General features: G+C 34.2%; 1 protein-coding gene across 8 annotated transcripts; it reads right to left on the reverse strand.

Moving 5' to 3' along the window:
- LOC128872027 (protein tramtrack, beta isoform-like) lies at positions 1-12,517 on the reverse strand. 8 transcript variants are annotated; one of them, XM_054114303.1, is made up of 7 exons: positions 12,377-12,517; positions 9,673-9,856; positions 9,163-9,415; positions 8,980-9,090; positions 2,504-2,769; positions 2,057-2,407; positions 1-1,973 (listed from the first exon to the last, which is right to left on the reverse strand). In XM_054114303.1, exons 2-7 carry the CDS (start codon positions 9,787-9,789, stop codon positions 1,362-1,364), a joined length of 1,710 nt encoding a protein of 569 aa, XP_053970278.1. In that variant the 5' UTR covers positions 9,790-9,856; positions 12,377-12,517; the 3' UTR covers positions 1-1,361. The 8 variants fall into 8 exon arrangements, with proteins under 8 accessions (XP_053970278.1, XP_053970275.1, XP_053970277.1 ...); XM_054114300.1 differs by having other exon boundaries at positions 9,673-11,986; positions 12,377-12,510; XM_054114302.1 differs by having other exon boundaries at positions 9,673-10,101; positions 12,377-12,492.
- Positions 12,518-14,948: the final 2,431 nt, after the last annotated feature.

Genomic DNA, 14,948 nt, shown 5'->3' on the forward strand with positions numbered 1-14,948 from the left:
GTATTGAAGAAATACAAGTAATAATTTTGCTACACATTGTTATAGCAATTTATTTATAAGACATAATTTCACATGTTACAATTTACACATACTGCCCAATCATGCACGTATTTTTACATTAAACATAATTTCGCAGATATCTTCGATTTAGTATGTATCATATACATAATTACTTCAATATAATGCGTACTTACAATAATAAACAGAAAATTCTGTGCAGATTTTTTCAAAATATAAAATTTATAGAATAATCTAAAAACCTAAAATTGGAATAACAATAAAAAGTACGATGATTATGAATCCTCAATTTACGTTTCAACGGATCGATTTGGCAATCTTATCTAATAATAATGAATGGTTACGTAGGACTAACGTATAAATGCATTGCTTTTTCATCGATTTATTAGCGAAATCAGACATCTACTTAGCTTGTAATATGCATATGTATATAGAAGGAATATAATGCCAGAATAAACAATCTTTTACACAGCACAAATTATGAAAGAAAGATTATTGGAAATTGTTTAACATGATTCACAATTGCTAATTTTGTACTGGGTCTTGATAAATTATACTGCAAGAACTGATAGTAATTCAACAGGTACACTAACTTTTCTTTTAAAAAACGAGACAAATTAATAATTTAAATTAAAAGTCACATTGTTAAACTTGATTAACCATATTTAACATCCAAATCTATCTTTGAATAATAAGATTAGAGCAATATGGAGGAGTAGTTCGATTTGTTAAAAAAAATTATAATTAAAATAGGAGAAGTCATATATCATGTAGAAGCTTCTCGAGTCACACAATAAACCTGGTTATAGGTACTTTGTATATAACAAATATATACAATGAATCATTTTGTATAATTTAATAATTCCCATTTGAATCGTAATGACGTAATGATTCATATGGAAATATTAATTTTGAACAGTGAACTTTATGAAGACATTCGAAAGATATATATTACCGCTACGATTCGCACAGTAAATGGTAAAAATAATTTTACTGTTTAATTACGTATACTCTATTTACACAGTCAACGAAATATTTGTCATACTTTTCTGAGAACAAATTATAACATAGAGTTTCAATTCACTATGTATTGTATTCTATGTTTCAACCGATCGGAAACAAATAAAATTAAAACAACATACATACAAAAAAATAATTGGTAATAATAGTTTACACATAACAATATCACAAAAGTTGTGTATACCATGTGTATGTATACTGCATTACCTTAATAATCCTTAAAAAAAAATTAAAGCATCGACATTGTTATGTTCGTTCTCGCCTTTCATCAAACGCTCCAATATTAAATAAATTTCTTTCAAATTCATTGAATGATCATCTTACTAAACAGGTTTCTTTTCTTTTGAAGATTGTTCCTTTTCAACTTCACATTTTTCACCATCTTCAATCTCAATCGAACTATAATCTCTGGATTCTTCTTTACTATCTTTATTTGAGGCAGTTTCCGTTTCCTCGACTATATCTTGTTCTTGGTCTAAAAAGTCTGTAGGTACAAATTCCATTTGATCTTCACTATCATTTATATCAGGTGGTTCAGGAATTTCGCAGAAAATTTCCCTTTCGCCGTCTGTGGTTTCATTGCCACCTGGATCGTCATCTTCGTGTAAACTCATTAGCTTGTCGAAATTTGAGGGAGTCGAACTGTCCTCGTTATTTTCAGAAAATATCGTAGGGCTAAGAGGTATATCTAACGGTTCCATCTTAACTGCAATAGTAGGCGATGTTGGTGTGACTGGTCGTTGTAAGCGTATCTTTGTAAAGGGTTTTGGTTCGATGGGGTCTGAATGTTGTCGCTTTTGCGCACGTTTCGGACTAGATGGTGTAGTAACTCCGGAAGTGGAAGCTTTTTCTTTGGTCTCTGAAGTGGCTCGAGGAACTACTGGTTGAGTTACTAATGGTTTCGACTGCGGAATAAGCAGTGGCGGCTTTGGATTCTGGAAAATAAAAAACATAATTCGTCAAACGAATACCGATGAATTTTGTAACGGTCATTTCAAGAATAAAACGTGTCTTTCACCTGCGAAGAAGGATTGGGCCCAGCTAATCCTTTCACTTGCAACGCTTCAGCCGCATTTAACAGTTGCGGCAATTTATCGTGAGGAACGTTAACTTCGCCACGGTACATAAATTTGACTAGCGCTTCGACTTCCCAGAATTTAAGGTCCTTCATTAAAATAATTGGATGCTGACATGGATTTTCACGTAACAACTCCGCGAGGTAATCACTACACGACGACAATATCATTTTGTGACATTTTAACGAACGGCCTTCACAGGCCAAGGTAACGTCAACAAACTGCTCGGAATCTAACAAAGATGGAAAACTGTTTTGCATGTTACTGTGATAACTGTTCCATCTTAGACAAACCTGAAATACAACCAATGTACATTTAAATTAGTGATATAGAAATGAAGACATGAATAATATTTGTAAATATTTGATTTCTGTTTAATAGACTGATACCTCTGTAGGTTGTTGATGTACGATATTATGAGGTAACGATTGGCTGGCTTGCCGAGGAGGCATTTTAATAGTTGTTGGTGCGACTTGCTTTACTTTTAGAGGTATTGTTTTTAACACAAGAGTCTTTGGTTGCCGTTGCTGTTGCTGCTGTTGTTGTTGTGAAGAAGGAGCTGGTGCAATGTTCCGAATGTGAGGTCTCACCAGGGACTGTGCAGCTATCCTAATGGTCTTCCCACCTGTATTAGACTGAGATGGTGATTGTAATACTGCAAAATAAATCATTTTTGCTACTTTTTATATAAATGTCAACAACAAAGCTCATAAGATTTTAATACTAGCAAAGATTAAGTATTGTTTTTTCTCTATGTTCCTCATTATAGTGATTCTCCAGAGGATATTGAACAGGAGTCCTAATAATACAAGAGAAAAATGTCTTTAGTTAGGGAATTCAACATCTTTAAACTCAAACTACTTGTTAATCAACGCAGAATATATTTTATTTTATCACTCTAATCATCAATTACGTTTTAGGTCTCTTGTTTAGATTGGGCGGAACGAAGTAGTGATCTGTGAAAAAGAATTTGGAAAACGCTGTGCTATATCATTACCGTGATAACGACTGCCAATGAGTCTGCCACCGTGATGTACCCTAAGATGCCGATGAAGGTTCGTCGTACCGCACTGTCGTGGGTTCGCGCCACCTCTGACTACGACCGCCCCGCAGATACGGCATTGTGCACGCAAAGGATCATTTGCGCACAAGTCGAAGTGTGCCCAAACCGCGCTAGGATTGGTCATAGCTCGAAGGCTACGTGCATGGGAACGAACGCGTGGCGTGGCTCCCCCATGACGGCTGACTGACGACGGTGACGACGAGGGTGACGGCATATCCCCTCCCTCGAAGTAGCAGTCCTCCTCGTCTTCTGGTTCCTGCTTCATCGTGACGTCCTCGAATCTGACACCCTCCACGGTATCTTCACTGGCAGACGCGATCCTGTCCCGACCTTTGGCACGTTTCTCCTTCAGGAAATGGCGGGTAGTCAGTTTCAAGGTGTCCTTGCAGGCCACCAATACAAGCCGACCCGCCGTCGCGGCCGTCGTGCTTCGTCTCTGTCGCGTTGCTTTATAGTCGGATCTTACGCCGATAGTGTTTTCCGTTTTTTCTGCAGACTGTACTCTCTGCGGGACGAAAACGCGCATTCTCAGATACCAACACAGTCCCATTCGTTTTAGATTTAGTTGTGAAAATATTAGGTCATGCCACAAGCAATATCGTCTCCTACGTTACTATAAAAAAACATATTTTTCGCATCTTGACGACGTATTTATCGAAACTTCGGTTTATTTCGTTAAAAGTCTGTAGCGTGCGATCAAAGCAGTTAAATTGATACTTTTCATTCACAAGTTAAATTTTATAGCGAGTGAAAGCAAAAAGAACCATTTGCGGCATCTTGTATGAGTTTCAGAAAGACAGTACAGCAACAGGTAGTGTTAAAATCATTTGCGGGGTGCATGATGATCATGGTTTAAATTTGCGAAAGTTTCAGAGATTTTTTCAAAATTTCAAAATGATGATTTTGACCTTACCAATGAAGCAATGAGTCTGGTCAACCGTTAGCATTCGATATTGAGACATTAAAGAGTTCATTCGGGACAAAACTTCATCTAACTACCGAAAGATGGAAAAAGGTTATAGAAATGAGATAGTTAATACGATTATGATTAAAAATAAACATAAATTTAAGTTAGCGTTGGAACCAACATTATTTATGGGATGACCTAATATATTCCACGTGGTTCTAAATATACGTAGAAGATATTCTACATAAATCGCAATTAAATCCACATCGATATGAATTTGAGAACCACTCATGGCTGCAATGATCGTTTTTCAGTATAACGGTCCTAAAAGTTGGCATTCATAAAAAGCGCTAACGATAACCGTCTAGCGAGTAGATAAAATACGTAGACATGTTCGCAACTATCTTTCTCCCCTCTTTGTATCGTCCTATTACTCTATCTTCTTTCAACACGTCGTACCGTCATCCGACAGACGACGCACGGATAATACGTATTAACGATTTATCCGATGAGAACGCAACGATAGTCGTTCGCACATCATTGCGTCTGAGTAGATCGATATTACAGTCAGAAGTCAAAGCCATGAAAGATGAACAACGAAGTATAGAAGATATATTTCCCTAAATTCATCGAGCGTAATCGTGAACGGTCCAAAAAAACATCTATGAAAAGTTGTACGTTCTACACCTTTTGCAAAGCTTGTCTTTCTTCTCTTCACCCTCCTCTTCGTTGTTACTACATTTCCCCTCTCTTTTTCCCCACCCAAGGACTGACGTTTTCCGTCGCACTCTTTTTCTCACGCGGGCGCATACTCCAAACACGTACACAGGGCCGACAATAGTGTCACCACGGCCCCGTTGCGATTTCCAATTTTGGCGCCACTTTTTAAGCCATGTTTCAAATTAAAAACAAGTGAAACCTGAGCCTTTAAGTTTTGAGTAACATGTATCAAATACGTTACAAAAACATATAGGTGAATGATAATATTATATTATGGGACAAGTTTCCGACAAGCGTAAATAATTCTGTTAAAAATTAGCTTTACTCGTTTTTAAACTAGAAAAGCTTGTGAATAATTTTAGCAGAGTCTACCTTAGCAAAATTTATGGTTATTTATGCTCGAATATGATAATTATGGTTTCATTATTGATTTCTGGAGTTCTCTTCCCACCTTGCATAATTGACAATTAAATTAATGATTCATTCTCAATGTTACATTAATCTTCTCAATAATAAGTTGCGATACTACGGTAGAATAACCATTAATTTAGTCAACGATTGTCAAAGGTGACTAACAATTCATTTAATTAACCTAAACTTCAAGTAATCTGATAATTTATTATTATTTAATAAGAATACGGTAACATCACAGAAATTGAACGATTAAATGTCAATAGTTATGTGTGATTTACGATCAATTTAAATGTCAATCATCGTGAGTGGTTTACGATTAATTCAATCGTCGCGAGCAATTACTTTCGACGGCAAAACTTTTAATTACATCGAACCCCTTCGTGCTCGTATGTAGATGAAGTTGATTATTTTTTTGTTAAAAAACGTCGATATGTTTCGTCACAAATTCAATGCGATAACAAAAAAAAAGAAGAAATTTAATTTAAATTGTTTAATCATAACGGTTTTGTCATTTTACTAAAAAATAGCACTGAAAAATGCTTATCCGTGTACTACGTTTAAGAAATAATGTTGAAAAGAAAACAATACACAGCTAATATTATTAGCGTAGAAATTACTCGTCATTTGGTGAAGTTAGAATACAAACTTTCTAAATCTTCAATCTTATCTCCATTACTATTGCTCCATTAATGGATCTACAGTGGGTGCAAAAAGTATTCGTACACCGATCAATTTCCAAAAAAACTATGTAAAATTGTAATTTAATAACATATTTTTTATAAACAATGACATTCTACGTATTCTCGGAAATCTCTAGAATAGATAGATTACAAAAAAAAAATAGCTATTTATGTAAGTTGGGAAATTAACAAAAAGAAAACAATTATTTGATAAAAATATTGAAGCAATAAGTATTCGCACAATTGTTTAATTTTTAAAACTTTAAAAAAAAAAAGAAATTTACATTAATTTATGAGTATATAATATTTCCTTCGTGGGATTTCCTTTTGATTTTATAATTATTGTAACTCTTCTAAGCATCAAATTAACTAAATTATTAGTTAGAAGTTAATTTCCATTTCTCTATGAGAGCCATTTTTAAAAGTACTTTACTGGAAATTTGATGTTTTCTAATTCGTACGGAGCAATAAACTAATGTGTTCATGTTATAAACTCTACTGTAAATGGTTCGTCATAAGAATCGTACAAATACTTATTGCTTCTATACTTTTACCCAATTTTCGCATTTTTTTGTTAATTTCACAAATTATATTAACTAGAAAATGTTGTTTGGACTATATCTATCTTAGAGATTTCCGAGAATATGTAAAATATAATTGATTATAAAAAAAGAAGTTAAGAAACTACAATTTCACACAAAAGTTTTTTGGGAAATTGATCGGTGTACGAATACATTCTACACCCACTGTAAATACATGATCAGTCTCAACCTGACGGACATTACAATGTACCTATACGCGAAGTCTAATCGTTATCAAATTTCGGCTATTGTTATTCTTTTGTTGTTATGTCGTTTTGCATAAGTATAGTTTTGATTATGTATTAGCATAGCAACTTATCATATTAGCTTGTATCGTAAATTCATAAAATGCTCAATCAATTAATAAGAATATAAATTCATAAATAATGGAAACGATAGTACGAGTACGAAGGATTTAATTAGTCGATAAGAATTAGGCGATTCAATCGGGCAATGCGGCGAATCGTTCGGTACCACGTAAAGCCGGCCCTGACACGGCACACGCACACATATACACACATCTCTCTGTTCTTACTCAGTCACTCCCTCTCCTTCGTGCCTCCCCGAAGATCTCGGTCGAGCGACCGGCTATAAAATGGCAACCGTTGCGACCGAGCACGATATCGAGTGGCACACGCCACAGATACGTCGTCGTTCTCTACTGTACCTCTTGTCTTTTACGTTCCGTTTCTCTGTTCCTCTCTCTTTGTTCTCTCTCACGGTGTGTCACTTAACTCGATACAGTCTTTCGATTCGCGGCTACGAACCGGTTCGTTTTTCGTACAGTGTCTCCCGACAGAGAGCCGTTGTTCCGACAAACCACGAGCGGACAATTGATCGACCCTTCGACGAGAGCGGATTTCTCGGAGTGATATTCGAAATTCACGTAGGAATTGGCCACCGGTCTCTACCTGGGTTCGGTTACTCTCGACAAACAGCCGGACACGAAACCAAACACTGTATTCCTATCGCGTATCCCAGTGTGCATAACGTTCCACAACTACCGGTAACAGATTCGGTCGTTCGTCTATCAACGACACTGGAATCGCCTAAATTTTCGTACTTTTCTCTATCGTGGTGCGTCTCCGACGTACGAGATTACTCATCACGAGCCTGAGAGATCGCCGAACGCGAATAACGACGAGTGGAGACGCGTTTATTTATCCTCGATCGGAGAGAGCAGTCGCCGCTTAAGAACGGAGCGTTTTTTCTCACGACGCGTTTTGACGGTCCTCGTCTACGAGTAGCGGAACGATTTTCCCCGAAGCCGAACCCGGGAGTGACTAAAATCGAAATCGGTGGACGAACAGGGGCGCGTCAGGACGCGCATGTGCGACGGCGCTGCCGGTCGTCAACGTATATTATCCGTGCCGTGTTTCGTGTTGCTATCGCGTGCGCGTTCCCGGGGTCTCTCGTTCGCTAAGGAATTACTAACCGACCTGATCACGTTCGACTCGGGCTCGACCGCCGTGAATTCTCATCGATCGGGAACCGCTTCCTACGACTCCCTTTTTTTTTTCGCGCGCATCTTTAAGATGTCCGCCATATTGGAAACGGGACGCAAGTACGCAATTATAAAGTGTCGCGCGTTTAATCGTCTTCGCATCTTCGAGTTCGAATACGATTGTTTGTTGACGAGTCGATTTCCGTTCAAGTTTCCCGGGTGAAAGGTGGGACGTGTTACGTTTCGATCGCCAGAATCGCGTGCGATTATTCTTCGTGATGTTCATTTTTTGGTATCGAGGGGGGATTCCCGTCCAGAGGCATGATTTTTCGAATTTTTGTTTCGGAAAAACGGCAAGGTCTTTTGCAATGCGGTTTTGTTTCTATATATTGCTACATGTTTTATGTATTAGGTGTAGCAATTGATTCTGTGAATCTATATTTAATCATTTGTAACTCTAAACAGGTTTGTAACTCTAAACTTGCTCGTCATTTTGGTAGATTAACATACCAAACTTTCTGTATCGTTAAGACTTACGAATGAATTTGTCAACATCGATACTTGATTGAAACAATATTTAAACGACTTTAATTTGAAGTATAATAAAAAGAAGTATCGAATTTTGCAACACAGGGGAAGTATCCAGAATCGCGATAAGAGGCAGAAAAAAAGAGGTATGTGTCTTTGGGCGCCATATTATAATGATGTCTTTATAAATAAACAAATTTAATTCTTTATGTGTATATTATTTGTAAATAATGTTTTTCTCAATTAATGATCCTATGAAATTGTTTCCTCTGGAGAATCATTTAATAGTTTTCATTGACACTTTATGAGTTAATACACAATAATTTATTCGTAAAAATTTTATATATATTTTATATAAATTATATATACATATGTATTATATACGTATATATATATATATATATAATAAAACATATATATATAACAAAATTAAAACATTTTTATGGTACAAGATATACATAAATTTTTTATGGTATTAGAATTATTAAAATTGTAACCTTTAAAAATTTTTAAACAATTACAACTTACCTTTCCTGGCTGATGCTCGCGTCTTTGGTCTTATTCCTTTTTGTTCAGATACATTATCATTTTCTTTGAGGATATGTTGTGGTATAGCAGGATTTCTGTCCCCTTCTATGTCTATGAAATAATGTCACTTAGAGACCACAGCACAAGTTAAGTTGCTTTCAAAATGGAAAAAAATGAGCTCACTTGTTAATACACAAGGTTTGCCAAGAGCCAAGTAACGTTTCCTGGCAACCTGGGCAGCTTCAAAATCAGGTTTATGGTTATGATCCATAAGCACTCTTGGTTTTGTGCAGGATGGTGTTGTGCTGAGGCTACCTCTGCAATGCATTGTTCTGCCAACACATCTCCATCTGATATTGTATGGATGTTTCTTGTGCAGGGTGTACATGTAACCATGATGAATCAATTTTGGGCCTCCTTTATTTGAAAGTACAACCTGCAACATACATTAACATAGACGAACATAATCTTATTAATTAAATCCTTATTCATAAAGTAATTCGAGAACTTCCTACTCAAATGAGATATATTCATATTTGAAACTTACACCACGCATATCAAATATTAAATAGTAATCCTACTATATTAAATGTTGTGTATAAACTTTTAACATTAATCCTATATTTTGATTGAACATGTATTGTTAAATAGAGATCAAATAGTAAGTAACGTATATGATTCTTTGGCTTGTACCTCGGCTACGTTTGGATCATTATCGCCAGGACTTTCGATCGATATAGTGGATGACGTAGATGCTCCTTGGTTCACTATCTTATCTTCGTTGAACGCACTTCTCATACGATTCGACATCTTAATATTTATTTCTTTAAGTTTTTTGAATTGTTAATACTGTCAGTTTCAGCGACGCATCTTGGATCTACAAAGTTAGCGTTATTAAAAATATTTACGTGCTTCTGAAAACAACAGCTATTGTCCGGAACTGAAAAGGATTATCCTAAAAGAAACGCGGGTCTTATGGGTTAAAATTTTGACCTCTCTTTATTAGCGTCATCTGTTCGCCGCTGTTGAATTTACATTCCTTCCTGATACGCACTACTAAACAGTAGCGGATCCAGACTATCGGGACCCGTAGCTAACTACTTTGAGCAGTTCTTTTCTTTTCTGAAATATTGTATGAAATAAATATTTCATACTTATATTATATTACAGTAATAAAAATATCTCGAATATTAAAAACCGTTTTCATTGACAATCATGATTTTTCGTTTGAAAACGATAATTACATTTTCTTATACTTTAATTGAGTTCATTGAATTCAATCGTAACATCTGTACATTCTGAATATAAGTATATAGTTGAGACGTGATATGAACAATAAACTGTTTGGGACTGGAAAATGATTATCTCTAAATTGCTTTTTATATCTAACTGAATAGTGATTTTATTTACTATTTCAAGGGTAGTTTGCGCGCCTGTAACATAAATATCAGCTGACAACAAAAAAAATACGTGTGTAATATTCTTAATGCTCTTTTTGTCTAAAAGTTTTCATTCAATTTGACGTGTTTCTAATGATATAATGTTTGCTGTAAGAAATTTCTTTTAAATTGTGTGCTGCGACAATGACAAAGTTAAGAACCACTGGATCAGAGATACACACAATTTGCGGATATTGAACGATATACCGACGCCACGATTTTCGTAATTGCATCTGTCTGCTCGGCTTCTATTACTGTGAAATCGCTTAAACGTCTCCGTACCTATGTAGAGTCCAAAAATAGCACGGTACGGAGAGATGAACAGCGACCTATAGAACCAAAGAAATCGTGCGTGCTAGAAATTTCAACGGGCTCGATATTCCGTTGCGGAAGAATTTTTTCTGCTGTAATTTTCTGCTTTCCCTTTAACTTTTTCTTTTTTTATCGTTTACGCGAAACACAAACAGTCCGTGGCAAAACGGGGTATACATAAAATATGAATCTAACCCAATATCGATTTCGAGAAACGAAAATTTCTCTATAATAAACAGTTTACGATCATTTTCCAAACTTGATTTTCCGGTAACATCGAACTCGGAAATTGGTACATTTTTATCACAAATACCCAGACATTTTCATCTATGGAATTCATATATTTGAAAAGAAAGATTTTAATTCACAATTTTTAATTCGTAATACAGCTTTGGATTTATGAATTTAATTCATACACCTTTTTTACTTTATACATACAATTTATACATTTCTTGAATTCTGAGTTACAATGGAAATAATAATATGGAATAGTGGAAGATAGAAAGGAAACTCCTGTTTTGATAATAAATATACACGGAGATATGTGTGTCAAGCAACGCCACTGTTAGTCTACATGTATATATTTTTTGGTCTAATTTACATTAACATGTTAACTAACGTGTTCATAGACAAGGTGTGTGTGTATATACAGTCTAAGAATGATTATTTTGTAGTTTTAAACAAGTTATCATTTATTTATGTCTCGAGCCTGTTTATGATCTCCTCCGGAACTTATAAATGTTACAGTGAATTAACTGCATTTACATAAAATGGAATTCGTTAATTATTAGTCCATAAAAATATTCTTTTGTACTTTAATTTCCAATAAATTTTTGTATATGTTAATTTAGTAAATCTATTGTATTGTTTATGAATTCTGAGGCCGACTAAAACAAAGAGCCTTGAGATAATAAAATTATTATTTTTAATGTGTTAATTATTATTATTATTATTATTACTGTGTTGTGTATGAGGCCTAAAGATATTGGTTCTTTGTTCATAGATCCTTCAATTTGTTGAATTATCTTATTATTATTATTATTATAATTATTATAAAAATTCACGGATCTGTGAATAATGAACAATATCAAGCAAAAAATGAACAATATACATACATGCATGCAATACTACAATAAAAATAACAGAAATATATACAATCTTTTGGCCGTTTTTTTTAAGTGAGAGGCAATGTTTTGCGGACTTTAAATATAGAGGTCCTTAGATCGGTGCCTAAAAGAGATAAAAAAAATTCCCATCTAAAATAAAAAAACGGCAAATTGAAAATAGTAGGTAAATCGTGTCGTCGTCAATACTTAATACCAAATACTTAAATGCTATACTTCTGTAAATTACGAATTTATAACACATGTATCTGTCGATCGATTATAATTTCCCTTTGGTATTTTATTTTCGAAGCGAGTGTTAACTTTGAATATAACTTAAAATTACATGTTTCCCGAACAATAACTTTAAAAACGCGTAACAAAGGATTGAAATAACAGTTTTAAACAATCTAAAACTACTAATTCATTTCTTTGATTCTACTTCTAGTTTCGTTACAGTAAAATGTTTCATCGATTCTCGTACGTGTCATTGTTTATCCGATCCGAAATCGACCGTAGAAAATAGAAAATAATAATACTCACGTGTTATCGACACGTAATTTTATCGGCAAAACTTGCAGGAACGACCAATATACGTAGTTATGTCTGTATACAGATAAAATACAACTTAAGAAAGAAAGGAGGGGAAAGAATCTCGAGCGTAACCACGAATGACAATTCTCGATCTTGATCGAGATGTATCGATATCCAGTGCCACTCGTACGAGTAACGAACAGGTTATAGCCGTTTTCGTTGGAACTGCTGAATGGTCAACAAAAATGGCGAAACGTTGATGATCTGGTCTTGCGCAATAAACACCACTGCCCGAGCGAGGAATATGGCACCGGACAAGCGCAATCAATGAATGGCACTATGGCACTGTGTTATAGAACCAGGGCCGGTTTTACATACGTCTAAACGTGGGGTGCTTCCTAAAGGTGTTATCTCACAAAGAAAAAACGAAAAGTTTTCTTTTACATTAACACAATTTCTTCCATCATTCAGTTGAAAAATATTTCCTCACAAATCGCGCATCATTTGTTGTAATTTGATTTACTTGTTAATTATTATTACTTTCCTTTATGTATTTAGATTCCTATGCTAGTTATTGTTTAATTGATCTATCAAATATGTTTCGAAATCTTAAACGTTAATGTAAATCTAGCTACGTATACATATAGGAATTAATTTAAATTTATGACATAATAATGTTAAGGTTCATTGCAAAGTAATTAAAAACTGGAAAGATAGGTCAGTTTCAACGTTACTACGTAAAATCGAGATTTTGAATTGTTTTCAAAACATATTACGATATTCTAATAGTTAATTAACTAATTGCAAGTATTAATCTATTTGCATTTCGACATCTGCGCTTCCACGGGGATGGAAATGGCACTTTCATTTAACGATGAACAAACTGAACCCGTCTCCCAACCTTTGGTTTGTCGTATTTATACCGTAAAATTGTCCTCCGTATTAAAAGATTACGTGTAATGATACGATGGTGTAAAGTTGTGACAATGTAAAATTGTAATGATGACATGTAATGATGTATTAAAAGATTACTTGTTTTAATAAACCAAAATTGAATGAAAAACGTATCTTATTTATTTGAATCCACTCCCACCATACATAGTTTTTTCTTATTCCTTTATTTGCAACGATCAGAGTATGACGGTGGCCATCAGTAAACAAAAATTTTGTTTACTAGTAGATTATTAATATGGATTATTATTAAGGTATTAAATTATTTGACCGCATTTATGCGCGTTGGTTCTTTCTTGAGAAGCATCGGACTATCCATTAAATTATTTTAAATAAATTAATTTCTTTTCAAATATATTAATACTGAATTTACTATCAGTGGCGCCATCGGTGGTAAAACACCCAAGTTTGTAGTGAGAATTGTTCCCCTGTTTCTCTTAGATAGCGCCATTAACTAAAGGATACAAAAAATTAAGTGTAAAATAATTTTAATTTACAAAATAGTAATTTTAGAATCAAATGATTGCTTAGCACATAAATTTATGTGCTTTTACGGTACTTTTTTTAATAAAATTAGTTAATGGCGCCATCTAGCAGTAGAAAAAGGAACTACTTGAGGACAAACTTGGGCGTTTTCCCGATAGAGACGCTGACTAAACTTCGAAAATAGTTCAGATTTTCGTCAATAGAGACGCTGAATGTCGGAATTTTAGTTCTAGCTTCACCGCTAGATGGCGATACCCTAGTTTTTCACAAAATTGCACCAAAAAAAAATTGGAACAACTTATATTCCTTCCTCCATAACACTTATTAGAACTTGCACGTCTATCATGCATATTATTGTTAATAATTCAACCTCATACTCATGTAAGCATATGTAAATATATACATGTCGTATATGTAAACATGTACATATCCCTAAAATGTACTCGGTCTATGGGCTCGACTTAGAGCCTATGACCTTTTAAATAAATTCAATTCAATTCAAAAAATTAGAACGATCAAAAAGAATTAACAATACTTCTTGCAGTTTTGAATAATTAATTTGTCTAAAACATTAGACACATATTGAATGCAAAACTGGTACTATACCACTCAATTGTACTACACATTCAACTTACCATTTTGTTTACTAGTAGATTATTAATTCAAGCATTAATTAATGTCACAGTTGACTTATTATCAGATTAATTTGTGAGTTATCTGCCTTTGTTGTAGTCTTTTGGATAATACCAATACAAAATGTTTTTATGCGCGAACAACTGTTACTAAAAGAAATAATATGTAGAACCTAATATTTTATAAACCGTTATATGATAAGAAAAAAAAAATATTAGGGTAAAATTAATGTTGGTGATGTTTCGAACACTTCGTAACGTTATAATAAATAAATTTCCATTTTACTTTATCAAGACATTTATGGCTAGAAATAAAAGCTGGTAATATGAGCAAAATATCGGTGCAAATGCAAATATTATGAGTCTGGAAGTCACGATATCATACATTATATATAAGATTGGAAAATTCTTTTTTATTACTTTTATTAATTGATCATTCCAAAGGGCATGTTAAAAGATCCGTTTGCGATGGTTCATTGTTTTTAATGTAATTTATAAGTAGTACAGTATAA

Source organism: Hylaeus volcanicus, chromosome 2 (genome assembly GCF_026283585.1).
Source record: "Hylaeus volcanicus isolate JK05 chromosome 2, UHH_iyHylVolc1.0_haploid, whole genome shotgun sequence".
In the NCBI taxonomy this organism is placed as follows: Eukaryota; Metazoa; Arthropoda; class Insecta; order Hymenoptera; family Colletidae; genus Hylaeus; species Hylaeus volcanicus.

Coding starts and splice junctions, on each gene's coding strand:
- LOC128872027 (XM_054114303.1), bottom strand. CDS start 9,789: ATGTCGAATCGTATGAGAAGTGCGTTCAACGAAGATAAGATAGTGAAC. Junction 9,416..9,672: donor ATGATCCAAACGTAGCCGAG/GTACAAGCCAAA, acceptor TGTATGTTGCAG/GTTGTACTTTCAAATAAAGG. Junction 2,408..2,503: donor TACATCAACAACCTACAGAG/GTATCAGTCTAT, acceptor GTTGTATTTCAG/GTTTGTCTAAGATGGAACAG.